General features: G+C 42.4%; 1 protein-coding gene across 2 annotated transcripts; it reads left to right on the top strand.

Annotated features, from left to right (window-relative positions):
• The first annotated feature begins 1,375 nt into the window (after window positions 1–1,375).
• Window positions 1,376–19,051, top strand: LOC134661410 (mediator of RNA polymerase II transcription subunit 14). 2 transcript variants are annotated; one of them, XM_063517482.1, is made up of 23 exons: window positions 1,376–1,748; window positions 1,825–2,052; window positions 3,165–3,369; window positions 3,828–3,960; window positions 4,162–4,396; window positions 4,712–4,925; window positions 6,102–6,319; window positions 6,700–6,859; window positions 7,381–7,518; window positions 8,121–8,247; window positions 10,673–10,815; window positions 11,131–11,371; window positions 12,104–12,241; window positions 13,075–13,279; window positions 13,937–14,096; window positions 15,691–15,831; window positions 16,033–16,126; window positions 16,334–16,672; window positions 16,806–17,014; window positions 17,196–17,366; window positions 18,090–18,347; window positions 18,473–18,603; window positions 18,840–19,051. In XM_063517482.1, exons 1-23 carry the CDS (start codon window positions 1,606–1,608, stop codon window positions 18,958–18,960), a joined length of 4,152 nt encoding a protein of 1,383 aa, XP_063373552.1. In that variant the 5' UTR covers window positions 1,376–1,605; the 3' UTR covers window positions 18,961–19,051. The 2 variants fall into 2 exon arrangements, with proteins under 2 accessions (XP_063373552.1, XP_063373551.1); XM_063517481.1 differs by having other exon boundaries at window positions 16,797–17,014.
• The last annotated feature ends 2,323 nt before the right edge of the window (window positions 19,052–21,374 follow it).

Raw genomic sequence — 21,374 nt, 5'->3', positions numbered from 1 at the left:
ATACATAACATATTACAAGTACGCCTAAAGAAAGAATTTTTAGCATACTGTGTGCCACAGGAAGAAATAGAAAAGGTAGGTTTTCGTAATATGCTTTGAGCATATCCGGCAGTTTTGCGTCGGTGCCCAGTTTCTCCTTCCGGTTGCTAAAATCCATTTAGCACGCGTGCCTGCATCTTGTGGAAATCTGGAGGTAATAAACGAAATATTCATTTTGTAATCTGTCACTCTTATTGCAAAATTAAGAATTAGTGCCTGCAGCATATCATAGAATTAGATTCTCCGAGTCGTGGCAAAACCCCCTATAACGTTAGAAAGAATCCGTAATGCTTAAATAAATAAAATTATTCTAATTTAAACACAGTTCAATTTTATTGTTCGTATATGTCCAGTTCTACAGCAAAATTATTTATAAAAATGTTATTAAAATACAAAATGCCCGAATTTTGGGGTAATTGTGTGCATCACGGGCTGGTAACCCTCGAATAATAGCAATGCGACTAAATTGAATACACGTTATTAAAACGGTGACGGCTTACTGTCAATATGCGTACGTAATTTGGTCGGTTAATTTATCAGGAAATATTTATAGGTTAATTTTTTTTACCCGAGTTATTATTTACTGTAAATGCTTTTTCTACTCAGATTTTAAGTGATATAGATTGTAGGATGCTGTTACTAAGCATGATAATGTGACCGAAGTATAAAATACTGTATTTACCTGTGAAATGTTACGTTGTCCTGTTTTTGCCGGCAGTCACTTGTACAGCGCAAAACTGAGCAATTCACCATATTTGTTGAATTGTTAAGTACTACTAGATGCACACGAAACACTGATTTCAATATTTTTCCTGATAATCTTTGCACTGTTCATATGTTTCACACCAATTTGACGTTTACGCATTGTTTGTATCCCACCATAACCTACGGTGGGGAATAAAAATATATGAGACTCTGACAAAGACAAACAATAATAGCGCTTTCTCTGCTACTCCTAGTGAAAGATACATAAGACTATCCCGTTCTGTCAGTTATCCCCACCACTCATGCCATGCCCTCGACAATGGGCCATCGCCGGCAACTCCAAGGGACGCAGCCATGCGGTAGAATTAGATAGCAATATCACTTGCTCCCTCTAACGCATAAATGCGTCCCTTGGAGTGGCCGGCGATGGCTTATTGTGTACTGGGGCCTTTAAACTGGTGATTCAATTGGAGATTTTCCTGATCAAATCGGTTGATTTGCCCAGCCCGTCTGGATACAGCTTTAGTATAGTTTATGTATGTCATATATTGTCTATGGCAGCAGACAGATTGTGGCTGGGCTGATTATAGTGGCAAACGTAGTGATTATATTCTCTTTGATAGTGGCAGCGAGTCGTGTTGCGGCTGTGCTGGAGTTTTTTATTAGAATATGGAGAGATTTTAAACAAAAGTCGGGCTTTTAAAGTAGTGATGAATAAAATGAACGTTGTTACGTATAAAATTAGTTTTTACTAGCATTTTTGTGTATTTGTTTTAAGAATATGGTATTTTTATGTTCGAAGAAACTAGTAGTGTGGTATTTATTATAACTGGTTCACAACAGGTGAATCAAACAAACTAAATGATCATGGTTCCCGTGGCTATTGAAGGATGCAATCAAGGCGCAGAAGGTGGTGGAGCTAGAGGAGGCTCCATATCATTGGCTTTATTAATAGATTTCATAGTACAAAGAACTTATGATGAACTCACTGTTCTGGCTGAATTGTAAGTTGTTTTTAGTTTAATACTTGTTCCTTACAAGACGCAACTGTGGTTTACGTGTGTTTCTTTTTGTTTCTAGGTTGCCCCGGAAAACGGACATGGAGCGCAAGATCGAGATTTATAAATTTAGTGCCCGGACAAGACAGTTGTTTGTGCGGTTACTGGCTCTTGTTAAATGGGCTAGCAGCGCAACAAAAGTGGATCGGTCAGCTCACATTATGGCCTTTCTGGACAAGCAGGCTCTGCTCTTTGTAGAGACAGCTGATGTTCTGGCACGTGTTGCAAGGGAGACTCTGGTCCATGCACGGTAATCATTTTTATATTCCATCCTTAAATCACATTTTAATACCTACTCACTTTATTAAGTAAAATATGTTATTACTTATATTTAAAGGAGTAGTTATAACCACTGAAATGATAGTATTATAATTCAATTGATAAATTGTTACTCATTCTAGTATGTAAACATACCAGTCATGCACTAATGTATTGTTTATCATTAGTGATTTAAAAAATTTGATTATAATAAATAGATTTATTTAAAGAAGTAGTAGAGATACATATAAATAAAACTTCTGTAACAAGCCAAGCGAGCAATAGAGGGTGCCAAACATAAGATTAGGCCAGCAGGAGCTGATTTTGCATTAACAGCTGTAAGGAAAGGATGCAGTTTGAAATTAGGCAAGCTGAATAGCCGGGTCCACACAGAGCAAGCATATACGCAAGGCAATTTCCTTGTGCATATGCTCGCTCTGTGTGGACTCAGTTAATGCCTTAGGAATGCCTTGCAAATTAATGTCATGTTTAATATCTTGAATGGCCAGACACTGTGTGGCCTTGGGAATGAATTCAATGAATAACAGTAAAGGTATTAATTTGGTATTTGGGTGTCCCTTATTTTGCGATTTGAATATTATACCCCAAAACACTGAAAATAAATTTCTGTAATGGTAAACTGTTCTGATTTTCGAGCAATTAAGTTGTATGGGAGGTATGGTAAAACATTATTAATAATAAGTTCAAAACTAGCTTAAAACTTAATTCTTATTAATCTCACATCAAGTTTTTAAGTTTTATAGGTTAGTTATTTAATGATGTTTTATGCTTCTAATAAAAATACTATCTCAAATCTTATTACAAATAAGTTTAGGTGGGGCCACCCCACACTAGTGTCTCCCGAGCGTCGGCGTCTAGACAAATCTATGGCTGCTGCTCGACGCAGCACTGACGCAATTGCGCAGCGTCGCCATTTTCCATAGCGCTGATTAGACCCCGACGCTCAAAACACGCTAGTGTGGTGGCTCTAAAGCTGACTTAAAACTTATTATTATTGGTTTTAATTAGCACTGTACGCTTTCTTACCGAGCGAGAGTAACAGGTATATGGTGAATAAAAGTTGATATACGCATTTAAACCCAGGTTGCCGACATTCCACATGGCAGCGGCGGTGGAGGTGCTCACGATCGGCACGTACAGCCGGCTGCCGGCCGTCATCCGCGAGCGGCTCGTCCCGCCGCCCGCGCTCACGCCCGCCGAGCGCCGCTCCACGCTGAGGGCGCTCGCTCACGTTGTACGCCAGAGACTTACTACCGCTTCTCTACCCAGTGATGTGAGGAATCTAAAGGTATTCCATTCATTATTATTTACCTACCTAGGCATTTCGCTTTGATGGACCTAAAAAGGCTCCCTTAAATGGAACCTTCATATTTAGGATATTTAGAATTAATTTCATGTATGAATGAATGAATGAATGATTTATTTGCTTATACATGGTACATTAAGTTAACATTATCAGTATAAGCAGGCAGTATTACATGTCTAGCCAAGGGCAGCATGCAAATATTTATCTTAAAATTAAGTTATTTACATTATGTACATCATTGTGTGTGAATATCTAGAGAAAGCAATTGTTGAATTTTAGTTGCATGTTAAACCACAGGATTAGGATTACATTTAACTTCAAGGCAACACTACTGATATTTTGAAAAAACTGGTTGTCAACGTTTATTATTCAGGGCTCAACGTCTTAAAGTGTACCCTTTGTAATTTTACTACATAAATCTCACATTACTTTCATTTTAGGTGGACAATGGTCGGGCTACATTCACAGTTGGCCAAGAATTTAGTGTTTCTCTGACAGTAATGGGTGATGCACCTAATCTCCCATGGCGTTTGCTAGATATAGCTATTCTCATTCAGGACAACGAGACTGGTGGTATGTTACTGAGTTTCTGATTAGCTATTGCTATTTGTATTAAATTAAAGCTGCTGTTTTTACACTTCTTTCAATTTACATTGTTTATTGCTTAGCATTGATAGGATTGGGCTTAATAGCTTTGCTTTGCTTGTGGTGGGAAAGCAGCCAAAATATAGTATGCGTTGTAGTAACAACCACCTTGATTTGTGTGTCATACAGAGGGCAAAGCGCTGGTCCATTCGTCCCAGCTGGGCTGGCTGCGCGGCGTCGCACAGGCGCGGCTCGCCGCGGCCGGACTCAGCGGGGCTCTCACCGCACTGAGATATTTCTGCCGATCTCTATCACTGGAACTCCTGTACACACAGACACTCCGACTGTGCCGCGACAGGCTATCGAAGCACCTGCAAGTTGATAGATATACTCCAGGACAGAAACTACAGATTTCGTATTGGAAGTAAGTTAATATGTATTTAAATATTTTATATTATATATGTATATTCTTTAGTTTAAATGGTTAATGGTTTATAGCCAAGATGACAATCGTTGATAGAAAACGGAACGTGTCGATGTATGATTGTCATTTTGGCTAGGCTCCCAGGGGCTCCCAGTAAAAAAGTCCACATTTTAAATGTTGCGGCCAGTTTCATCTCCATAAACAACTGTTGTTGCGCTTGGGCCATCTCCACGGTGTAAATACTAACAGAAAAATGTTAACTGTACACGGTAGCGGTTTGAAATGAAGCTCGTTAATAGAAACCTGTGTTGGCAGAGAGTTGCGCTGCGAGCTGGGGTACCGAGTGATCGTGGGCGCGGAGGGCGAGGCGCTGTGCGTGTGGCACGTGCCGGCGCTGGCCGGCAGCGAGCGCGTGGCGGCCGCGCTCACGCCGCACCAGCCCTCCATGGAGCGCCTGCTCGCGCACACCGTGCACGTGCGCTCAAGGCAGAGGCTTAACGATCTCAAAGTGCTGCTTAATGACCTAGGGGTAATATATCTTCCTCTAACAATGTGTTTGGTGCTAGCTTGATAAGTGGCCTTAAAGAGACTTGATTAAAGACGCCCTTTTTTAAAAGAGGCCATGAATGCTCTCGTCGAATACTGTGACGGAACGCTGACTGGCGCACACAGGCTTATCCATCTTAAAATGTTGCTTTACAACATCCAAGTGGCTATTGCTTCAATCATTAATAATAATATATACATATTTTTATTCCTAAACCAAGTTGGCCAAAAAACAATTCCAAGGTTTAAATAAATAAATAAATTGCCAAGCAAAGCATCAGACATATTTAGGTACGTAACATGTTAAGCTGGCCACACACACTAGGTTTTGCGTGTCGGTTTTGCTTGTGCAAGCAAAACCAACAGGCACGACCGAGTTCCATAGGGCACACACACGTAACGACAAACCTGCACAAACTCTCAGTTCAAACCATCATGGCACCGGTAGCGGTGGTTGACGTCGACGCAATAGCGCTATTAGGTTTATATTTCGTCAGCCATACACGCATACAAACCATGAATCCACTCCACACTTAAAAAATAATAAAACTGGCCAAGTGCGAGTGGGACTCGCGCACGAAGGGTACCGTACCATTATCTATAAAAACGGAAAAAAAATCATGGGAGCCCCACTCCGACTCGCACTTGGCCGGTAGTATTTGTTGTACTAGAGGCAACAGAAATAGATCATCTGTGAATATTTCAACAGTCTAACTAGCATAGTTCATGAGATACAGCCTAGTGACAGACGGACGGACGGACAGTGGAGTCTTAGTAATAGGGTCCCGTTTTACCCTTTGGTTACGGAACCCTAAAAATCCTGTACAATTGCATTTCGTTTGCGAGACGACATTGTTGCACAGTGACTTGCGACCTATCCCCTCGGCAATCACTGGATAACTGAAGCCTATCAAGCCTGCCAGCCACACACGTTCAGTTATGCCTGCGCAAGCGAAGTGCGCAAGCACAACCGACAGGCAAAAAATATAAATTTTGATATTTTCAATTTTCAAGTTTGCTTGCGCAGGCAAGGAGTCATATCATACACACGTTCAGTTATGCCTGCACAAGTAAACTGTGCAGGCATAACCATCGGTTATAACCTAGTGTGTGTGGCCGGCTTAACGTTGTTGAAATGATTGATGTACATTTTGTACAGGTTGAGTGCACCGTGGGCGGCTGGCCGTGCGTGCTGGCGTGCTCGGTGCTGTGGCCGTGCCTGCGCGCCGAGCAGCTGCTGGTGTCGGTGGGCGCGCACGGGGGCCGGCTGCGCGCGCGCGTGCCCGCCTACCCCGCCACGCCCAAGATGCCAGAGCTGGCTGCCGCGCTCGCCACCACTAACTTGCCTCAGATCAAGGCCATGCTTACGCAGCTGAGGTACGTTTTCTTCGAAACTTAACAACTCTATGACCCAAAAATACACTAGAATCAAAACCCAACAATAGAACTCTCTGCACAAGTTCAAAAGGTTATGCTAATGTATGATTAGTAAGATTAGCCTAGCTATACTTTGAATAATTGCTGTAAAACAATTTAAATATAGGTATTATAGTAAACTAGTTCAATGTACACTTCCCAATCATACTGCTATTTCATATAATGGTCTTTCAAAATTTCAACACCAGTGTTCAAGTGATCCCCATCAACTAGTTTATTTGTTTTTTAAACTCCACTAGTGTATTTTCCAGGCTTCACTGTTAGCTATGTTACTCTTGTACAAATGCAGATGGGCCGTGCTATATCTATAAACACTGCAGGTTTTGGCTGGTGGCGCGGCGCTGCGAGAAGACGCTGCAGCACCTCCCGGCGAGCGTGTGCGAGCACCTGCCCTTCCTGCACGGGCCCGACCATCCGCTCAGCAAGTTGTCCGCCGACAGGCTCTATATCACGTTGCATCGGCACACGGATCACATACTTGTAAGTGTATCTACCATCACTTCTTAATATAAGCCAATTCATTTTTGATATAACATAGTCAGCGAGCGGCTTTGGAAACCCTATTACTTCTACCACCATCAAACTAGCTAGGCCATAATTATTACATATATTACCTTTCGGCTTCCTTACAGTTCGTCGTGAATTTGTACTCCTCGTACCAATAAGCTACTCAGAACTTATATACGACATATACATTAGTATTTAAGCTACTTGTTGGTGAAGAAAAACATCGTATGGAAATCAAATTTATTGATTTCGCGTTAGGTTTTGAAAGCTGCGTTGAAAACTATTGTTTGCACCAATTATTGCGATTCCTAAAACATAAACCGCTATTATACCGCTAAAACTCAATGAGAATATTTAGAATTTAATGCGTAGAACAATGTTTGTTATTGGATCAAGTAAGAAGTGTTGTTAATACGTTGTCTGTCGTCTACTCGTAATAATCCCGAACACTTGAGTGTGTAGTAAAGTAGTTGTGTTTGTGTGTACATACTTAGATAGTAGAGATGAAGGAGGTGGCGGCGGGCAGCAGCGCGACGACCAGCAACAGCGCCAACAGCGGCAGCGCGTGCACGGTGGGCCTCTGCTTCCACCTGGCCGGCGCGCGCCGCTGCACGCCCGACGAGTGCGAGGAGGTGCCTACTTTTGTTACTCGTGACAATCATAACTATATTAGTACTCTTCCTTCAATCGTACAGTTGGTACTCTTTATCATATTTGATAATATTATGTATATAGTCAGCAATACTATTTGCTTAGCACCTTTGCATACAATTTTTTATGCAGGGGAACTCGGGGGAGGGGGGTCACTTTTCCCTGCAGCTGACTGTACACCAAATATTTTATTAACTATTATATAAATTTTCAACTTAAGTAAAATTAAACGATTTTGACTGAGAGGCCCCCCATAGGCACACTAACCCATAGTCGCGTCCTTGTCTGAGGTAAGGCGAGCCACCTTCCACACGAACATAGGGAAAAAAATACATAGAGTGCTCACTCCATACATCAGTTTTAGTATCAAAAAGACTTTAGCATCTAGCATCGAGTAACGGAACTATCAGTACTGCTACTTGACAATAGATGTAGACACTGAAATTAATAGTCTGAACTGATGTATGGAGTGAGCACTCTTGTCTTACTATATTTCTCTATGACACGGAGCACGATTACTCTTTTCAATGGCTTGTAAAATTGTATGTAGTGGTTTGTTTGATGCGTGTGTCATGATCGGCAGGAGCCCGCCGCGTGCGCCGCCGCCGCCGTGGCCGTCACCGCGCGCGCCTTCCTCAAGCTGCACTCGCTCGTCGAGCTCGACACCTTCACGCTCACGCACGGACCCTTCACACCACTTGACACCTCAGGTATTACAATTATTATTACTTAGCGAATATTTACTAGGAACAGTAGGAGCCGTCCACATAAGGGAATCCAAGAAATATTGTCTAATTTAAATTTTGCTATGCTCTGGAAACTGAAGCACTTCACTACTGTTACACACGAAACAAGTTCAGATTTTACTGTAATTACCATAAGTTCCATAAATATATTTCGATCACTTCATCCCGAAAAAATCAGCGCTTTCCGTTAAATAAAATTTGTAGCCATTTGGTAATACCAACAAGTTAAAAAAAAGTTTGTTCAACGTATTATAGTTGCAAGAAAATAATTCATACAATTAAAATAACTCACCAACTATGTAGTACCCATGCTCAAAGAGAATATAACCACTACGTGCCCATGGCTTAGCGAGTTGTTATCACTTAATTTTATGAATATTGCTTATTTATTTGCTGCTTTGTTTTTTATTTTATTTATGCAAATGCTAGAGTTATTTTATTTGTGCAGGCGGCTGGTGCTCATAGATAGATACTATCTCTATACACAACTGTTAAATTTGAATATGATTTAGCTGTCGAATTCGAGGCACAGATTTTTCTTACACTACATATCTTCTACTATTAAAGACGCTTTGCTAATATCGATATTTCGTCTGCTATTTAAGAATGTGAGTTATTTTGTCGGTCAATAATATGTGTAGATTTAAATACAAATAATTCTTATTTGTAACTTTGAACACACAGAAGCCAATAAATAGGTATTTACCCAGAGACTGTTGGATAACGCCTACTAAGCTACCCTTGGTGTTGATGATATGACACGATTTGCGAACAACATAATCCATTTTGGGCTTCGCCATAGTAATTGAATTAATTGCAGGGCACTAGCGATAGTTACTTCAACTGCATGATTATGATTGTATTACGCTGGTATTGTTAATAACTTATAAGAACTGCTTTGCACTAAGAAGAATGATGTCCTACTTGAGATATGAACGAGAAAAGAAACGGAATAACAAAAGAGAAACTACTACTACTATTATAGTAGAGTGCTGAAGCCCGTGGGGAATATCTTGTTGCAAACAAATTTAATCATTATAAATTACAATATTCTCCTACAGCTTGCATAATTGACAGATTGAATTTTAAATAGTACAATATATAATATATATTCTTATCCAAGGAAAATAAGAAGTTTTCTGACTGGTTAATGAATTACACGTAGGTAAGTTAACGCCCTGCAAAACAATATATGTAATCATAAAAAGTGTTTGCGAAAAAAACAAGAGCGAATTTTTGATTATAACTAAAAATTGCGATTGGTTTAATATAAAGCACCGTTATTTATGTTTAAATCGATTATGCCACATTACCATATAATAATGTAACCATTCCAATAATAATAAACATTACCATACTATTATTGGAATGGTTTATGCTGCTATGTACATTTGCTTGATTGCGATTTGATAAAGATGTATTATTTTTATGGTTATTGTTTATTTTTTCATATGTCGATGTAATAAATACACAGTCAATATTTTATGGCTGACCTTCTGGTGTAAAATGTAAAATAATACCAATAGCAAAACTGTTTACTAAAATGTAAACGCAAATGGCGGCCATGAGTAAATATTTCATTGATTGATGACAACATCTAAGTAATAATTATACTAGCTTTTGCCCGCGACTTCGTCTGCGTGGAGTTAGTAATTTGGGTAGCTTATTTTTTATCCAATCTGCTTTTTATCAATTCCCCATACAAACTTCCACCCCCCCCCCTTTTCGCCCCCTTAAAGGGTGATTTTTGGGATAAAAACTACCCTATGTCTTCCCTCGGAACTCAAACTATCTCCATAACAAATTTCAACTAAATCGGTTCAGCGGTTTAAGCGTGAAGAGGGAACAGACAGACAGACACACTTTCACACTTATAGTATTAGTATAGATTTAATTATTTATGTTATGGAGAACCAACAGCTTTAAAACTTACAATAGACAACAAGATTAAAAACAGGAAGCCAATTACAGGAACTCACAGATAGTTACAAAGTATTAAGTTTAAAACTAATGCTAGCAACTACGCACACACACACATGCGTACAAATAGAGAGGGGAAAAAAAGCATAATTGAAAATGGCAATAGAAGCCTTACAATAGATCCTAAATTTAATACTTATTTCATTAGCGCATTAGTTTATATGTTCCAGTTCCAGAGCATGACTCAATTGGCGCATTGGAGTGTCGCGTTTTTACAATATATTATGTTCTTGTCTAAGAAACATCCTCCTTTGCGCCCTCTGGAGCCCATTTCTTGGACGAAATCGTAGGTTACCAAGACAACATATTAATAATATTAGTCTAATAGCTCCGTTCGAGAAATAGCCCCCGTTGTGAGTAATTAGCAGTTGTTAGTGTCACCCTTGAGAGTGGTTTTGTGTGTTGGCAGGCTTGCAGCCGGGCAAGCGGAAGCTGTCGGCGAACAACAACCGCGCGGTGCGCGTGCGGCAGCCCGCCTACTTCCTGCCCGAGCTGGCGCACGTGGTGGCCGCCGCCGACGAGCGCGTGCCCTTCGTCAACCTGGCGCAGGAGGTTTGTCGCTACCACTCGACAACACAGCTAGCAAGTGCGAGCTATCCTAGAGCACCAAACGTACTATTGAAGCCACAGGGTTTAGAGTGGTCCCGACCTAAATGTGGTCTTAGTCATAAAGATCGGGACTCTGACTCGATGCGACTAATCTGACAATCATAATGTCTTCTTTTTCGTGGTCGCTTTTAGGTAAGAGTGATGCATTATTTAAAGACAACCCTGTTATGATGGTTAGTGTAAAATAAATATTGAGGCTTATTTTACTGCAATAAATAAAGTGGATTGAGCCGTTCATGCGTGTGGTTATAATGACAGCTGGCGTCGCGCGGCGTGACGCACGGCGGCGTGCAGCCGGAGTGGAGCGGGTCGGCGCTGGGCATGCGCATCGTGGCGCTGCCGCTACCGGAAGGTGCGTGTGAGCGCGCCACGGCGGCGCTGCGGGCGCGCCTCCTCGCCGCCACGCTGCGCCTCACCACCAAGAACCAGGCGCGCGTGTGGACCGCCGAGCTCGTGTTCCACGGCTCGCCTGCGCGCACGCCCACGCACAAAGAACAAGGTACGTACTTATACGAGTAATAGCAGAAAACATTACGAGTGTTGTAATTATGTTTTAGATACTAATGGCTAAACACTGACTAAAGAAGCGTGAACATACACTTGAAAACCCATGAAGTGATCCTTGTGTACCCGAGAAGATTACACTAAGTCTGTTAGGCTGCGTTTCCAACAGAGATGTGCGAGGATGCGTAGCGAGGGATGTGTTTGTCATGCACCAATAAAGTGTAAATACCTATCCTCGCTCAGCGCAGCTCTCTTGTAAACAGCTCAGCGGGGTGACATTTTTATTACATTCAAAAAAGGGAAGACTCTGTGCCAGGAATGTTTTGCGAGGTACGACCACGAGCGAAAAACTATCACCGCACTCCGCTCCCTTATTTGAAAAGAGTCCACTACGCATCCTTGCACCGCTCAGCTACCTCGCACATCTCTGTTGGAAACGCAGCCTAAAGGTTGATTCAAGATAGCTAACTCGGGTTGTACATTATGATGAGTATTTTGACAGCTCAGTATAAATTTCGCTCCAACTATTGTTTATACTGTCTGTTGATATATTTGTTAAATAATACTGTCAATATATTTTAGCGATTATAATATGTGTATATTATCGCAGTCAAAAATTTACGTTTTATATTCTAATCAAGAGCCGTAATTGCGTGAATTCCGGCCCTATTTGGTTTGAAGCGTGGCTGTGAATGGATGGTGTTTGATCGAAGTGTTACGTCGGCAGGCGAGCGGCGCTGCGTGTACCTGCAGTACGAGCTGGGCACGGACGCGGCGCGCACGGCGGACGCGCTCCTCGCGGACTGGGCCGCCATCGTGCACCTGCACACACTGCTGCACGACTTCATGCTGCGCCCGCAACACGGTTCCTACTCTCATTTAATACTAAATAACAAACACTATTCTTAGGGTTCCGTAGCCAAATGGCAAAAAACGGAACCCTTATGGATTCGTCATGTCTGTCTGTCTGTCCGTCCGTATGTCACAGCCACTTTTTTCCGAAACTATAAGAAGTATACTGTTGAAACTTGGTAAGTAGATGTATTCTGTGAAACGCATTAAGAATTTCACACAAAAATAGAAAAAAAAAAAAAAAAATTTTGGGGGTTCCCCATACTTAGAATTGAAACGCAAAATTTTTCAACATATACGTGTGGGGTATCTATGGATAGGTCTTCAAAAATGATATTGAGGTTTCTAATATATTTTTTTTCTAAACTGATTAGTTTGCACGAGAGACACTTCCAAAGTGGTAAAATGTGTGTCCCCCCCCCTGTAACTTCTAAAATAAGAGAATGATAAAACTAAAAAAATATATGATATAAATTACGGAACCCTTCATGGGCGAGTCCGACTCGCACTTGGCCGCTTTTTTCTAATTTCCGGCAAATACATTCCATTGAAAGTATTGTATAGTGCCTGCTATGGCTGTAAAAGCGTTCATAGGCTACGGTATTCGTTTACCGTCAGGCTATCTGTAGGCCTACTTGCTACCGATATGGTATAAAAATGCTTTCCGTTTTTTTTCCGTCCACGTTCCGGCCACGGAACTCACGCTGGATTTTGACACCGGCCGCCATTCACTTGTTATAACTTATCACCGATGTATGGTGGTTGGCGTCAGCGTGGAGCGTGCGTCTCATGGGAGAGGCGTTATAGAAGTGTAAATCGAAGATGATCTCATTTGTTGTGTGACAGAGCGGGAGCAGGTGTGGCAGGGCGTGTGCATCCGCTCGTACACGTACCGGTCGCTGGTGGTGGGGTGGGGCGCGGGCGCGCGGGCCACGGCCGTGCTGCAGTGGTCGGCGGCCGCGCAGCGGTACACCGTGGCCACGCCGGCGCACCAGCCCGCCGCCAACGCGCACCACCTGTTGCACCACCACCTGGACCACTACATCAACTGGTCGGTATTTATACGTACATACACTGATAATGCGCATTCAAATGCTATTTTTAAAACAACGAGACACTGCAATATGGATTCTTTGTGACTTTCAAGTTAGAACTTTCCATTCGTACCACCAGCCCGACCCAACAGGCATACCGCGGGTCACCAATCGCATGTGGCTCTTTAAGAAAACCTTTTTTAGTCCTGAAACTGGGCCGGATTGCATAATAAAGTACAAGCTAATATTATTAGTGATTTTACATACAACATCACTAATAATATTAGCTTGTATTTTATTATGCAATAGGCCCCTGGTCACTTTTATTCCGGTTAGCTCTATTTTGGTTTGCTTTGTTTGTATTCCCTCCTTGCATGTCCTTCGTGACCTGAAACTTGAGCAAGGGAAGGGGTTACGAGACTTACGACTCTTACGAGTACACAGACTTACGAGTGAGTAGTGGAGTTTCTGAAGCTATTATTAAAATTTCTATAATATGGTTGTCAGACGCTTGACTACCACGATTTAATTTTAAAGTAATAACTAGTATTACGTGTAGCGCTACTCAGTAGTTCATTTATTGACTAAATATTCGTTCGAAGCCGAGACGATTCGATGATATACTGTTTGTCATAAATCTATGTTGTCATTGTCGCGACGTGGTGTGTGTCCAGGCACAAGGACCTGCTGGCGCTGGGCGTGGTGCTGCGCGAGACGTACGCGCCGCTGCTGGCGCTGAGCCGGCTGCCCACGCTGCCGCAGCTCGGCCTGCACCACGTGCGCACGCAGATGCCCACGCCCACCTTCACGCTGCTGGCGCACTCCTGGCGGAAGGTGGACCTGTTAACTTTATCTGTTGCAACGTAGAACCTACACCTAAAGCGGACTGAATGCCATAAATATAAAACATATAAAAAAAACCGGCCAAGTGCGAGTCGGACTCGCGCACGGAGGGTTCCGCACCATCAACAAAAAATAGAGCAAAACAAGCAAAAAAACGGTCACCCATCCAAGTACTGACCCCGCCCGACGTTGCTTAACTTCGGTCAAATATCACGTTTGTTGTATGGGAGCCCCACTTAAATCTTTTTTTTATTCTGTTTTTAGTATTTGTTGTTATAGCGGCAACAGAAATACATCATCTGTGAAAATTTCAACTGTCTAGCTATCACGGTTCGTGAGATACAGCCTGGTGACAGACGGACGGACGGACGGACAGACGGACGGACGGACAGTGGAGTCTTAGTAATAGGGTCCCGTTTTTACCCTTTGGGTACGGAACCCTAAAAATGAAACTCTTTGGAAGTAGAACACAGTTTCTTACATTGTCTATCAATTGGTTTTACTTGGTAGCGTTATTTAAAAAAATCCTTGTTTCATCTTCAACGTGGATTTACTTGTGAAATTTTTTGTGCGATGATTTTTGTACGTTTTCGGCGTGGGTTAACTCATGCATAGATCGACTTTTGGGGAGGAAGTCCTATCGAAGGTCAATGTGTATCAATGGTTTAGTTTAGTTAGTAAGTTTCATTAATGGTCGTCGTACGTAAGCTTAAGGACGCATTTAAAAAACCGGTCAAGTGCGGTTTAACTCGCGCACCGAGGTCCGTACAAACTTTAAATTATCTCATGTAACTATAAACAGAAAAGACTTGACCAGAAGTATATTAGTATACGAATTATAATTGTGTATATTGCTATCTATCGGCAAATCGGCTGACTAATTTGTGCGACCTGTATGTGTTTGTTGGTTTTTCAAGGATAACTCTTTATCATGTGAACCGATTTAATTTTTTTTTTGTTTTATTTGAAAGAAGGTGTTTTGTAGTGTAATCTCGTAGTAATTTCAAGTATCATAAACACTTTATTTCTAAAACTTATTATACCATACAAGACTATATGAATGATAAAACAACGTGGGATTAATTGTGGTTCGAAATGATGGTATTTTTTTCCGCATTTTCCTTCATACATTTTTTTTTACCACTTGACCTATACTTCGTTTTTTTAGCATTAGAAATAAGGTAAACAATCTTGATGTGTCTTTTAATTGAAAAAAACATTTTAAAAATAAGTTACGGTAAATATGTAACAATTATGAATCTAATACGATCTTTTATAGTCTTCTGCTTTCATAAGTAATAGTTATTGATTTTAAAAAAGTTATTTTTCAATTAAAAGACATGTCTAAATCGCTTACCTTCTTTCAAGTTCTTTCTAATGCTAAAAAAAACGAACTATAGTACCTACACTTTGATATTTTGCCCCTTTTTAATATTGGTCATTTTCCATCCAACAAGCAGTATCTATACTTTATAAGGATTAACACAGATAATGATGTTTATTTTCACTTGCTTTCAATGAGATATATTGTCATTACCATAATCATTTATTATACAATTAGCTATAATGTAATAAACGATTACAGATCCGTATAATCTACGCTGGTGCATACTCGCTGGAGGTGAACATCCGCGGCGGCGGCACGGTCACCATACGCGACGGCTCCTACTCCAAGTTCGACCGCACGTCGGTCGTCGACGAGTTCGCGCCGGCGCAGGGCTTAAAGGTGACTCGCTACAACATTCAATTACTTAAACAATAACTGACAATAATTTTTACCAAAAATATGTTTTTATTCGACAATAAGTACGACTGTTTGTGGGATTCGATAATAATGTCCCACTAACTGATTTGTTAAAATAAAATAAATTTTGTTTCTATAAGGACACCCATTGAATGTTTATGTAATGTGTTTGCCTTATTACAGTCGTTCCTATCACGGTACGTGGACGACAGCATGAGCGCGCGCCTGCTGGCAGAAGACGACAACCCGCCGTCGCCCATGTCACCGATGCCACCGGGTAAGCTCGTCCATAGCTATTTTATCGTATCAACGAAAGTGGTTGGGAGTAAATAAAACCGATTAGATTAAATAGATTTGATAAAATAAATTAAATTTTAGGCCATAATTATACGATGTAGTTTCCGGTTTCATGCCCATTAATTTGTCTTTCTAAATGTAGGGCTAATGGTTCGGCCCATATTATATTTAAAATGTTAATCTACAGGCGGTCTTCGGTTTCCGGCGCCTTTGACGCCGCCGCAGCCACACACGCCGCATTCGGCGCCAGTGACGCCGCACCCCGCATCGCCCGCGCAGCATCAGATGAACAACAACTCGTTCAACCTGACGTCCCCGCCGGGCGGCGGCGGCGGCGGCGCGGGCGCGGCGGCCAGCGTGTCGGCGTCGCCGGCGTCGCCGCTGGCGCCCTCTCCGCTGGCCGCGCCCGTCGCCTCCCCGCACCCGCCGCCCACCTCCCCGTTCACCGCGTGGCCCGCCTCACCTTCGTTGCCGAGGCCTTCCCCTGGACATCACCCTTCGCCGCGACACAATATGGAACATAAAGGTTTGTAATTGTTGTAAATTAAACTTCAATTGCGAATAAAATAAAAGTTGTAACATGTGATATATTGGTCGATTGCGATATGTGGTAGCGGTATTGCGATAAGTCTTGCGATAATGTTGTTCAGGGGCCACAGCGTCATCGTGCTCGGCGCGCGCGGGGCGGGGCGCGGGCGCGGGCGCGACGGCCACGCCGCTGCCGGTGAGCAAGCTGGAGGCGCTGTGCGCGCCGTGCGAGCCGCCGCAGGGCGCGCCGCCGGGGCCCGCCCTGGCACCGCTGCAGCGCTTCCTCGCCTGCGTCTACATGAAGCGGACGCTTCAGCGGTTCGTTCAGGCGGAAGAATACGTGAGTTCATTATAGCGCATCGCATAGCCCAATAAATAGTGTACGTCTACTGTAACGTACCGTACCTACTCAGATGCTTGGTGAAAGTTCACTAACTTTCACCAAGCCAATTAAGGTATCTTACGGTACGTGCAAATTATATGTTCTGAGCGCATGTAATGTGAATACGTTGTTTGAGCAGTTGACGATGGTGAGCGCGGACGCGACGAGCCTGACGTTCCGGTGCGAGGGCGCGGCGCTGGCGGCGCGCGTGTCGCTGCACCCGCAGCACATGCAGTCGCTGCACCTGCAGCTCACGCCGCTCGACCAGGGCCCGGGCATGAAGCACGAGTGGCTCGAGGACGATCTCAAGGTAAACTCAAAAGCAAAACAGCTCTACTCGGTTTAACAACTATACAAACGGTAACTTGATTTTGAAGTACAATCGGTCTCAAACATTTTTCGTATTATTACAAAGCAAAAACGTAAACATATCTTTGTCGTCGTCTGTACGTACCTCCTCCCTGACTTATGCTTTGAATGATTGAGTGAGAGTATTTACGTATGTTTGTATATAAATTGGCATTACAAAACGGTATTACTTAATGACAATCGTTCTAGTTTTGATAAATCAAGATTTTCCGCTCTTTATGCATGCTCCTGTCCTTCGACAGACCTGACGGACAATCTCGTCTTAGGGTCAGTTGCACCAAACCTTCTGTCACCGTTAACTTTTTCGACGCCGTGTCAAACACAAAAGCTGTCACGCTGACGCCACGTCACCGAAGTGTCAAAACTGAAATTAAACTTTATGCATATGCACGTAGGTCTATGTTGCTCTGTGGTCTGTGACCAATTAATCGGTCTTTGGCGTTGAACCTACGGTGCGGATATATCGGTCATTGGCGTCCAAAAGGTTAAAGCGTTCGCTAAACATTTTTGTTTGTGAAGTGTCATAGCTCAGGTCTGTGTGACAATGATCAGTCCGTCAATTGTAGTTGGTCCAACTGGCCCTTAGCCTACTATATTATTGTCTATAGTTAATACTAAGCGTTACAAGCAATGTAATCGTGTATGTTGATTGTGGTGACTTCAGGTGATGCAGAAGTTCTTCGAGTTGCGCGTGTGCGTAGCGCCGTACCGCGCGACGGCGCTGCAGGGCTGGGGCCGCACCTGGGGCGCGCCGGCCGCCGCGCTGCCGTCGCTGGTGGCGCTCATGCGCGCCGACCTCGAGCCCATCCAGCCCGCGCTGTGGCAGCTGCAGTGGGCGCTGCGCATCCCGCCCGCCGCGCCGCAGCTCGTGCCCACCGGACACCCCGCCGTGCTGCTCGCCAAACACAAGATACTATTCTTTGTGAGCACCCTTTTACTTATATAGAGAAGTACATCAAAATACCTAAAACACTCACACTCACTCATGATTTTCCCTAACTATATGTGAATCTTGCAATAAATAAAACCATTGTAATAATAATTCAGATCTGCCTGACGCGCGGCGAGACGCAGCTGGTGCTGCCGCTGGTGTACGACATGCAGTCCAACGTGACCCAGCTGGCCGACAAGCGCGACTCGCAGCCGCACCTCATCGCGGTCAACCTTCATCTCAAACGGTAACTGCATATTTACACTTTGTAGTACTTTCCTGTTACATTATAACGCGCCATTCAGAGACCCCGATTGCTTTAATTAGGGCTCGGATAGACTGTGCCTACACTCGCATGCGAATTTCGTAATATTGCCAATTCAATCGAACGATCATATACCTCATTGAGGTTCTCAAGGAACACGGGACAGGTCCAAAGAGGGTAAAGACAGTCATCCTTAATACTGTTGTTTGTTTGGACAGGTTCAGCGAGTTTAACCAAACACACGGCGAGTGCACGCTGTGGCCGGCGGTGCGCGACCTGCTCACCAACTTCACGCTGCCGCAGGACGCGCCCGTGGCCGCCGCGCCGCCGCCGCCATAGCTGCCGCTCGCGCCGGCCCCGCTCGCCTCGATGCTTTAACGCCGGCGCCGAGCCACCTGCTACAAACTAAACTTCACGTTCTACATTACACTTGGATAAAATATATCATGCTCCAAATATCGATTTTATACATTGATTACATATAAGTAATTTTTATAGAATGTGCTCTATATTTTATCACATTGACACAGTTTATACGGCATTGTGTAGTTAAATCACATTCGGTAGCTAGCCAAGAGATACTAATGAATTAAGTTTGTGCTGTGTCGCAATAAACACAAACGAAAAATGTACTGCCAAGTTGTCTGAATATATAATATAGAAACATAAGTGTTGTAAGAAAAAACCCCGCCAGAGACTAGCGCAATGTATTTCACTTCACCTGTGAATCCTATGACATACCTATCAGCGACCGGCTCGCCATCGAAGATACGACACGCGGTAGGTAGGCGATACGTCCAATTTTGTCCGACGGTGTGGCAATTAGGTATGTGTATTATTAACGTTTACGCTGACAGATCGAATAATATATGTACTGAATAAATGACCAAGTGTACTTATTTTTATTATCAGCTCAATAAAAGTATCAGAATGCGCGCCGATATGCAAATTAAGATGTGCAAGTGATATGAAAAAACGTCACTCACTTGCCATTCGGTTATTCCAACTGGAGACTATCTGGAACTCAAATAAGTATGTGCAAAATAATACAATTCATACGACAATGAATACCGTTCCCGAGATAAAGGGTCTTGACAGACGGACGGACGGACGGGCAACAAAGTGATCCTATAAGGGTTCCGTTTTTTTCTTTTGAGGTACGGAACCCTATAAATTGATATTAATGATGACATTGCCACCCTTAGTCATTGCAAATACCATGCAGAGTTATCTTGGTCTAACTCTAACGCATTAACTTTTCGAAATATCCTTACAAGAGTGAAGAAAAAATACAATGAAGGCTTACCAACTTATCGAAAAATAGTCCCAACATACTTACATACATTAAATAATGTTAAAGCAATTATTTCGTGATCTGCGTATTTCGCAAAAAGGCATAGATTTGGCAGGTCGCTCTAAAAAACGTGTAGCCAACACCACGCGGCGCGGGTAGGTAGCGAACCGCGGGTTATTTTTTGTTGCAACAAGTCGAGGAGTATACAAATACGTGGAGGGATATGGGAGGGATCGAATAGGTGATAATATACAGTATGTTACTGAACGAAAAGCAATTACTTAAACCCGTTAATGTTTAGGTCATACTAAGTAACTTTTACTATGGGACCAATCCCGAAAACGCGAAAAAAAAAATTTACTCTCCCATAGGAAATTTCAACATCAGACCAGCAAAATGTATGAAACATCCAATTTTTTTTATTTGAGTAATTGCTTTTCGTTCAGTTACATACTGTATTATAAATTCTAGGTTTCTTAGGTATTTAGTGACTGTCACTATTGTTTTGTTTTTTTGGTTTACTGATAAGATAATAATAATTTATAGTAGACGTTTTCGCTCTTAAAGGCTCCACCTATTCCGATCACTGCCAGTATACATTTTAAGAAAACACTTATTATGTTATTATTTTATAATGATAATCTTATATGTAATTTTATTCATGATGTAACATTTATTTAATTTAATATATCACGTCCTAACACTCGATTGTTTTTTTAGGGTTCCGTAGCCAAATGGCAAAAAACGGAACCCTTATAGATTCGTCATGTCTGTCTGTCTGTCTGTCTGTCCGTCTGTCCGTCCGTATGTCACAGTCACTTTTCTCCGAAACTATAAGAACTATATTGTTGAAACTTGGTAAGTAGATGTATTCTGCGAACCGCATTAAGATTTTCACACAAAAATAGAAAAATAAACAATAAATTTTTGGGGTTCCCCATACTTAGAACTGAAACTCAAAATTTTTTTTTTCATCATACCCATACGTGTGGGGTATCTATGGATAGGTCTTCAAAAATGATATTGAGGTTTCTAATATCATTTTTTTCTAAACTGAATAGTTTGCGCGAAAGACACTTCCAAAGTGGTAAAATGTGTGTCTCCCCCCCCTCTCCCCCCTGTAACTTCTAAAATAACAGAATGATAAAACTAAAAAAAATATATGATGTACATTACCATGTAAACTTCCACCGAAAATTGGTTTGAACGAGATCTAGTAAGTAGTTTTTTTTTATACGTCATAAATCGCCTAAATACGGAACCCTTCATGGGCGAGTCCGACTCGCACTTGGCCGCTTTTATTATTATTATTATTATTCCAAGACTCAGCGGCGGCACTGCGATAGACTGTGTCCCCTTGATATTGGGTCAATGTTTGGATCGGGATTTTGATACTATTCTTTTTGAACCCTGAATTGTAGAAAGTACTCTTTGCTGTTTACCGCAACTTATTTTACTC

The sequence above is a fragment of the Cydia amplana genome, chromosome Z (assembly GCF_948474715.1).
Source record: "Cydia amplana chromosome Z, ilCydAmpl1.1, whole genome shotgun sequence".
Classification (NCBI taxonomy): Eukaryota; Metazoa; Arthropoda; class Insecta; order Lepidoptera; family Tortricidae; genus Cydia; species Cydia amplana.
This window is presented reverse-complemented; position numbering and strand designations above follow the sequence as displayed.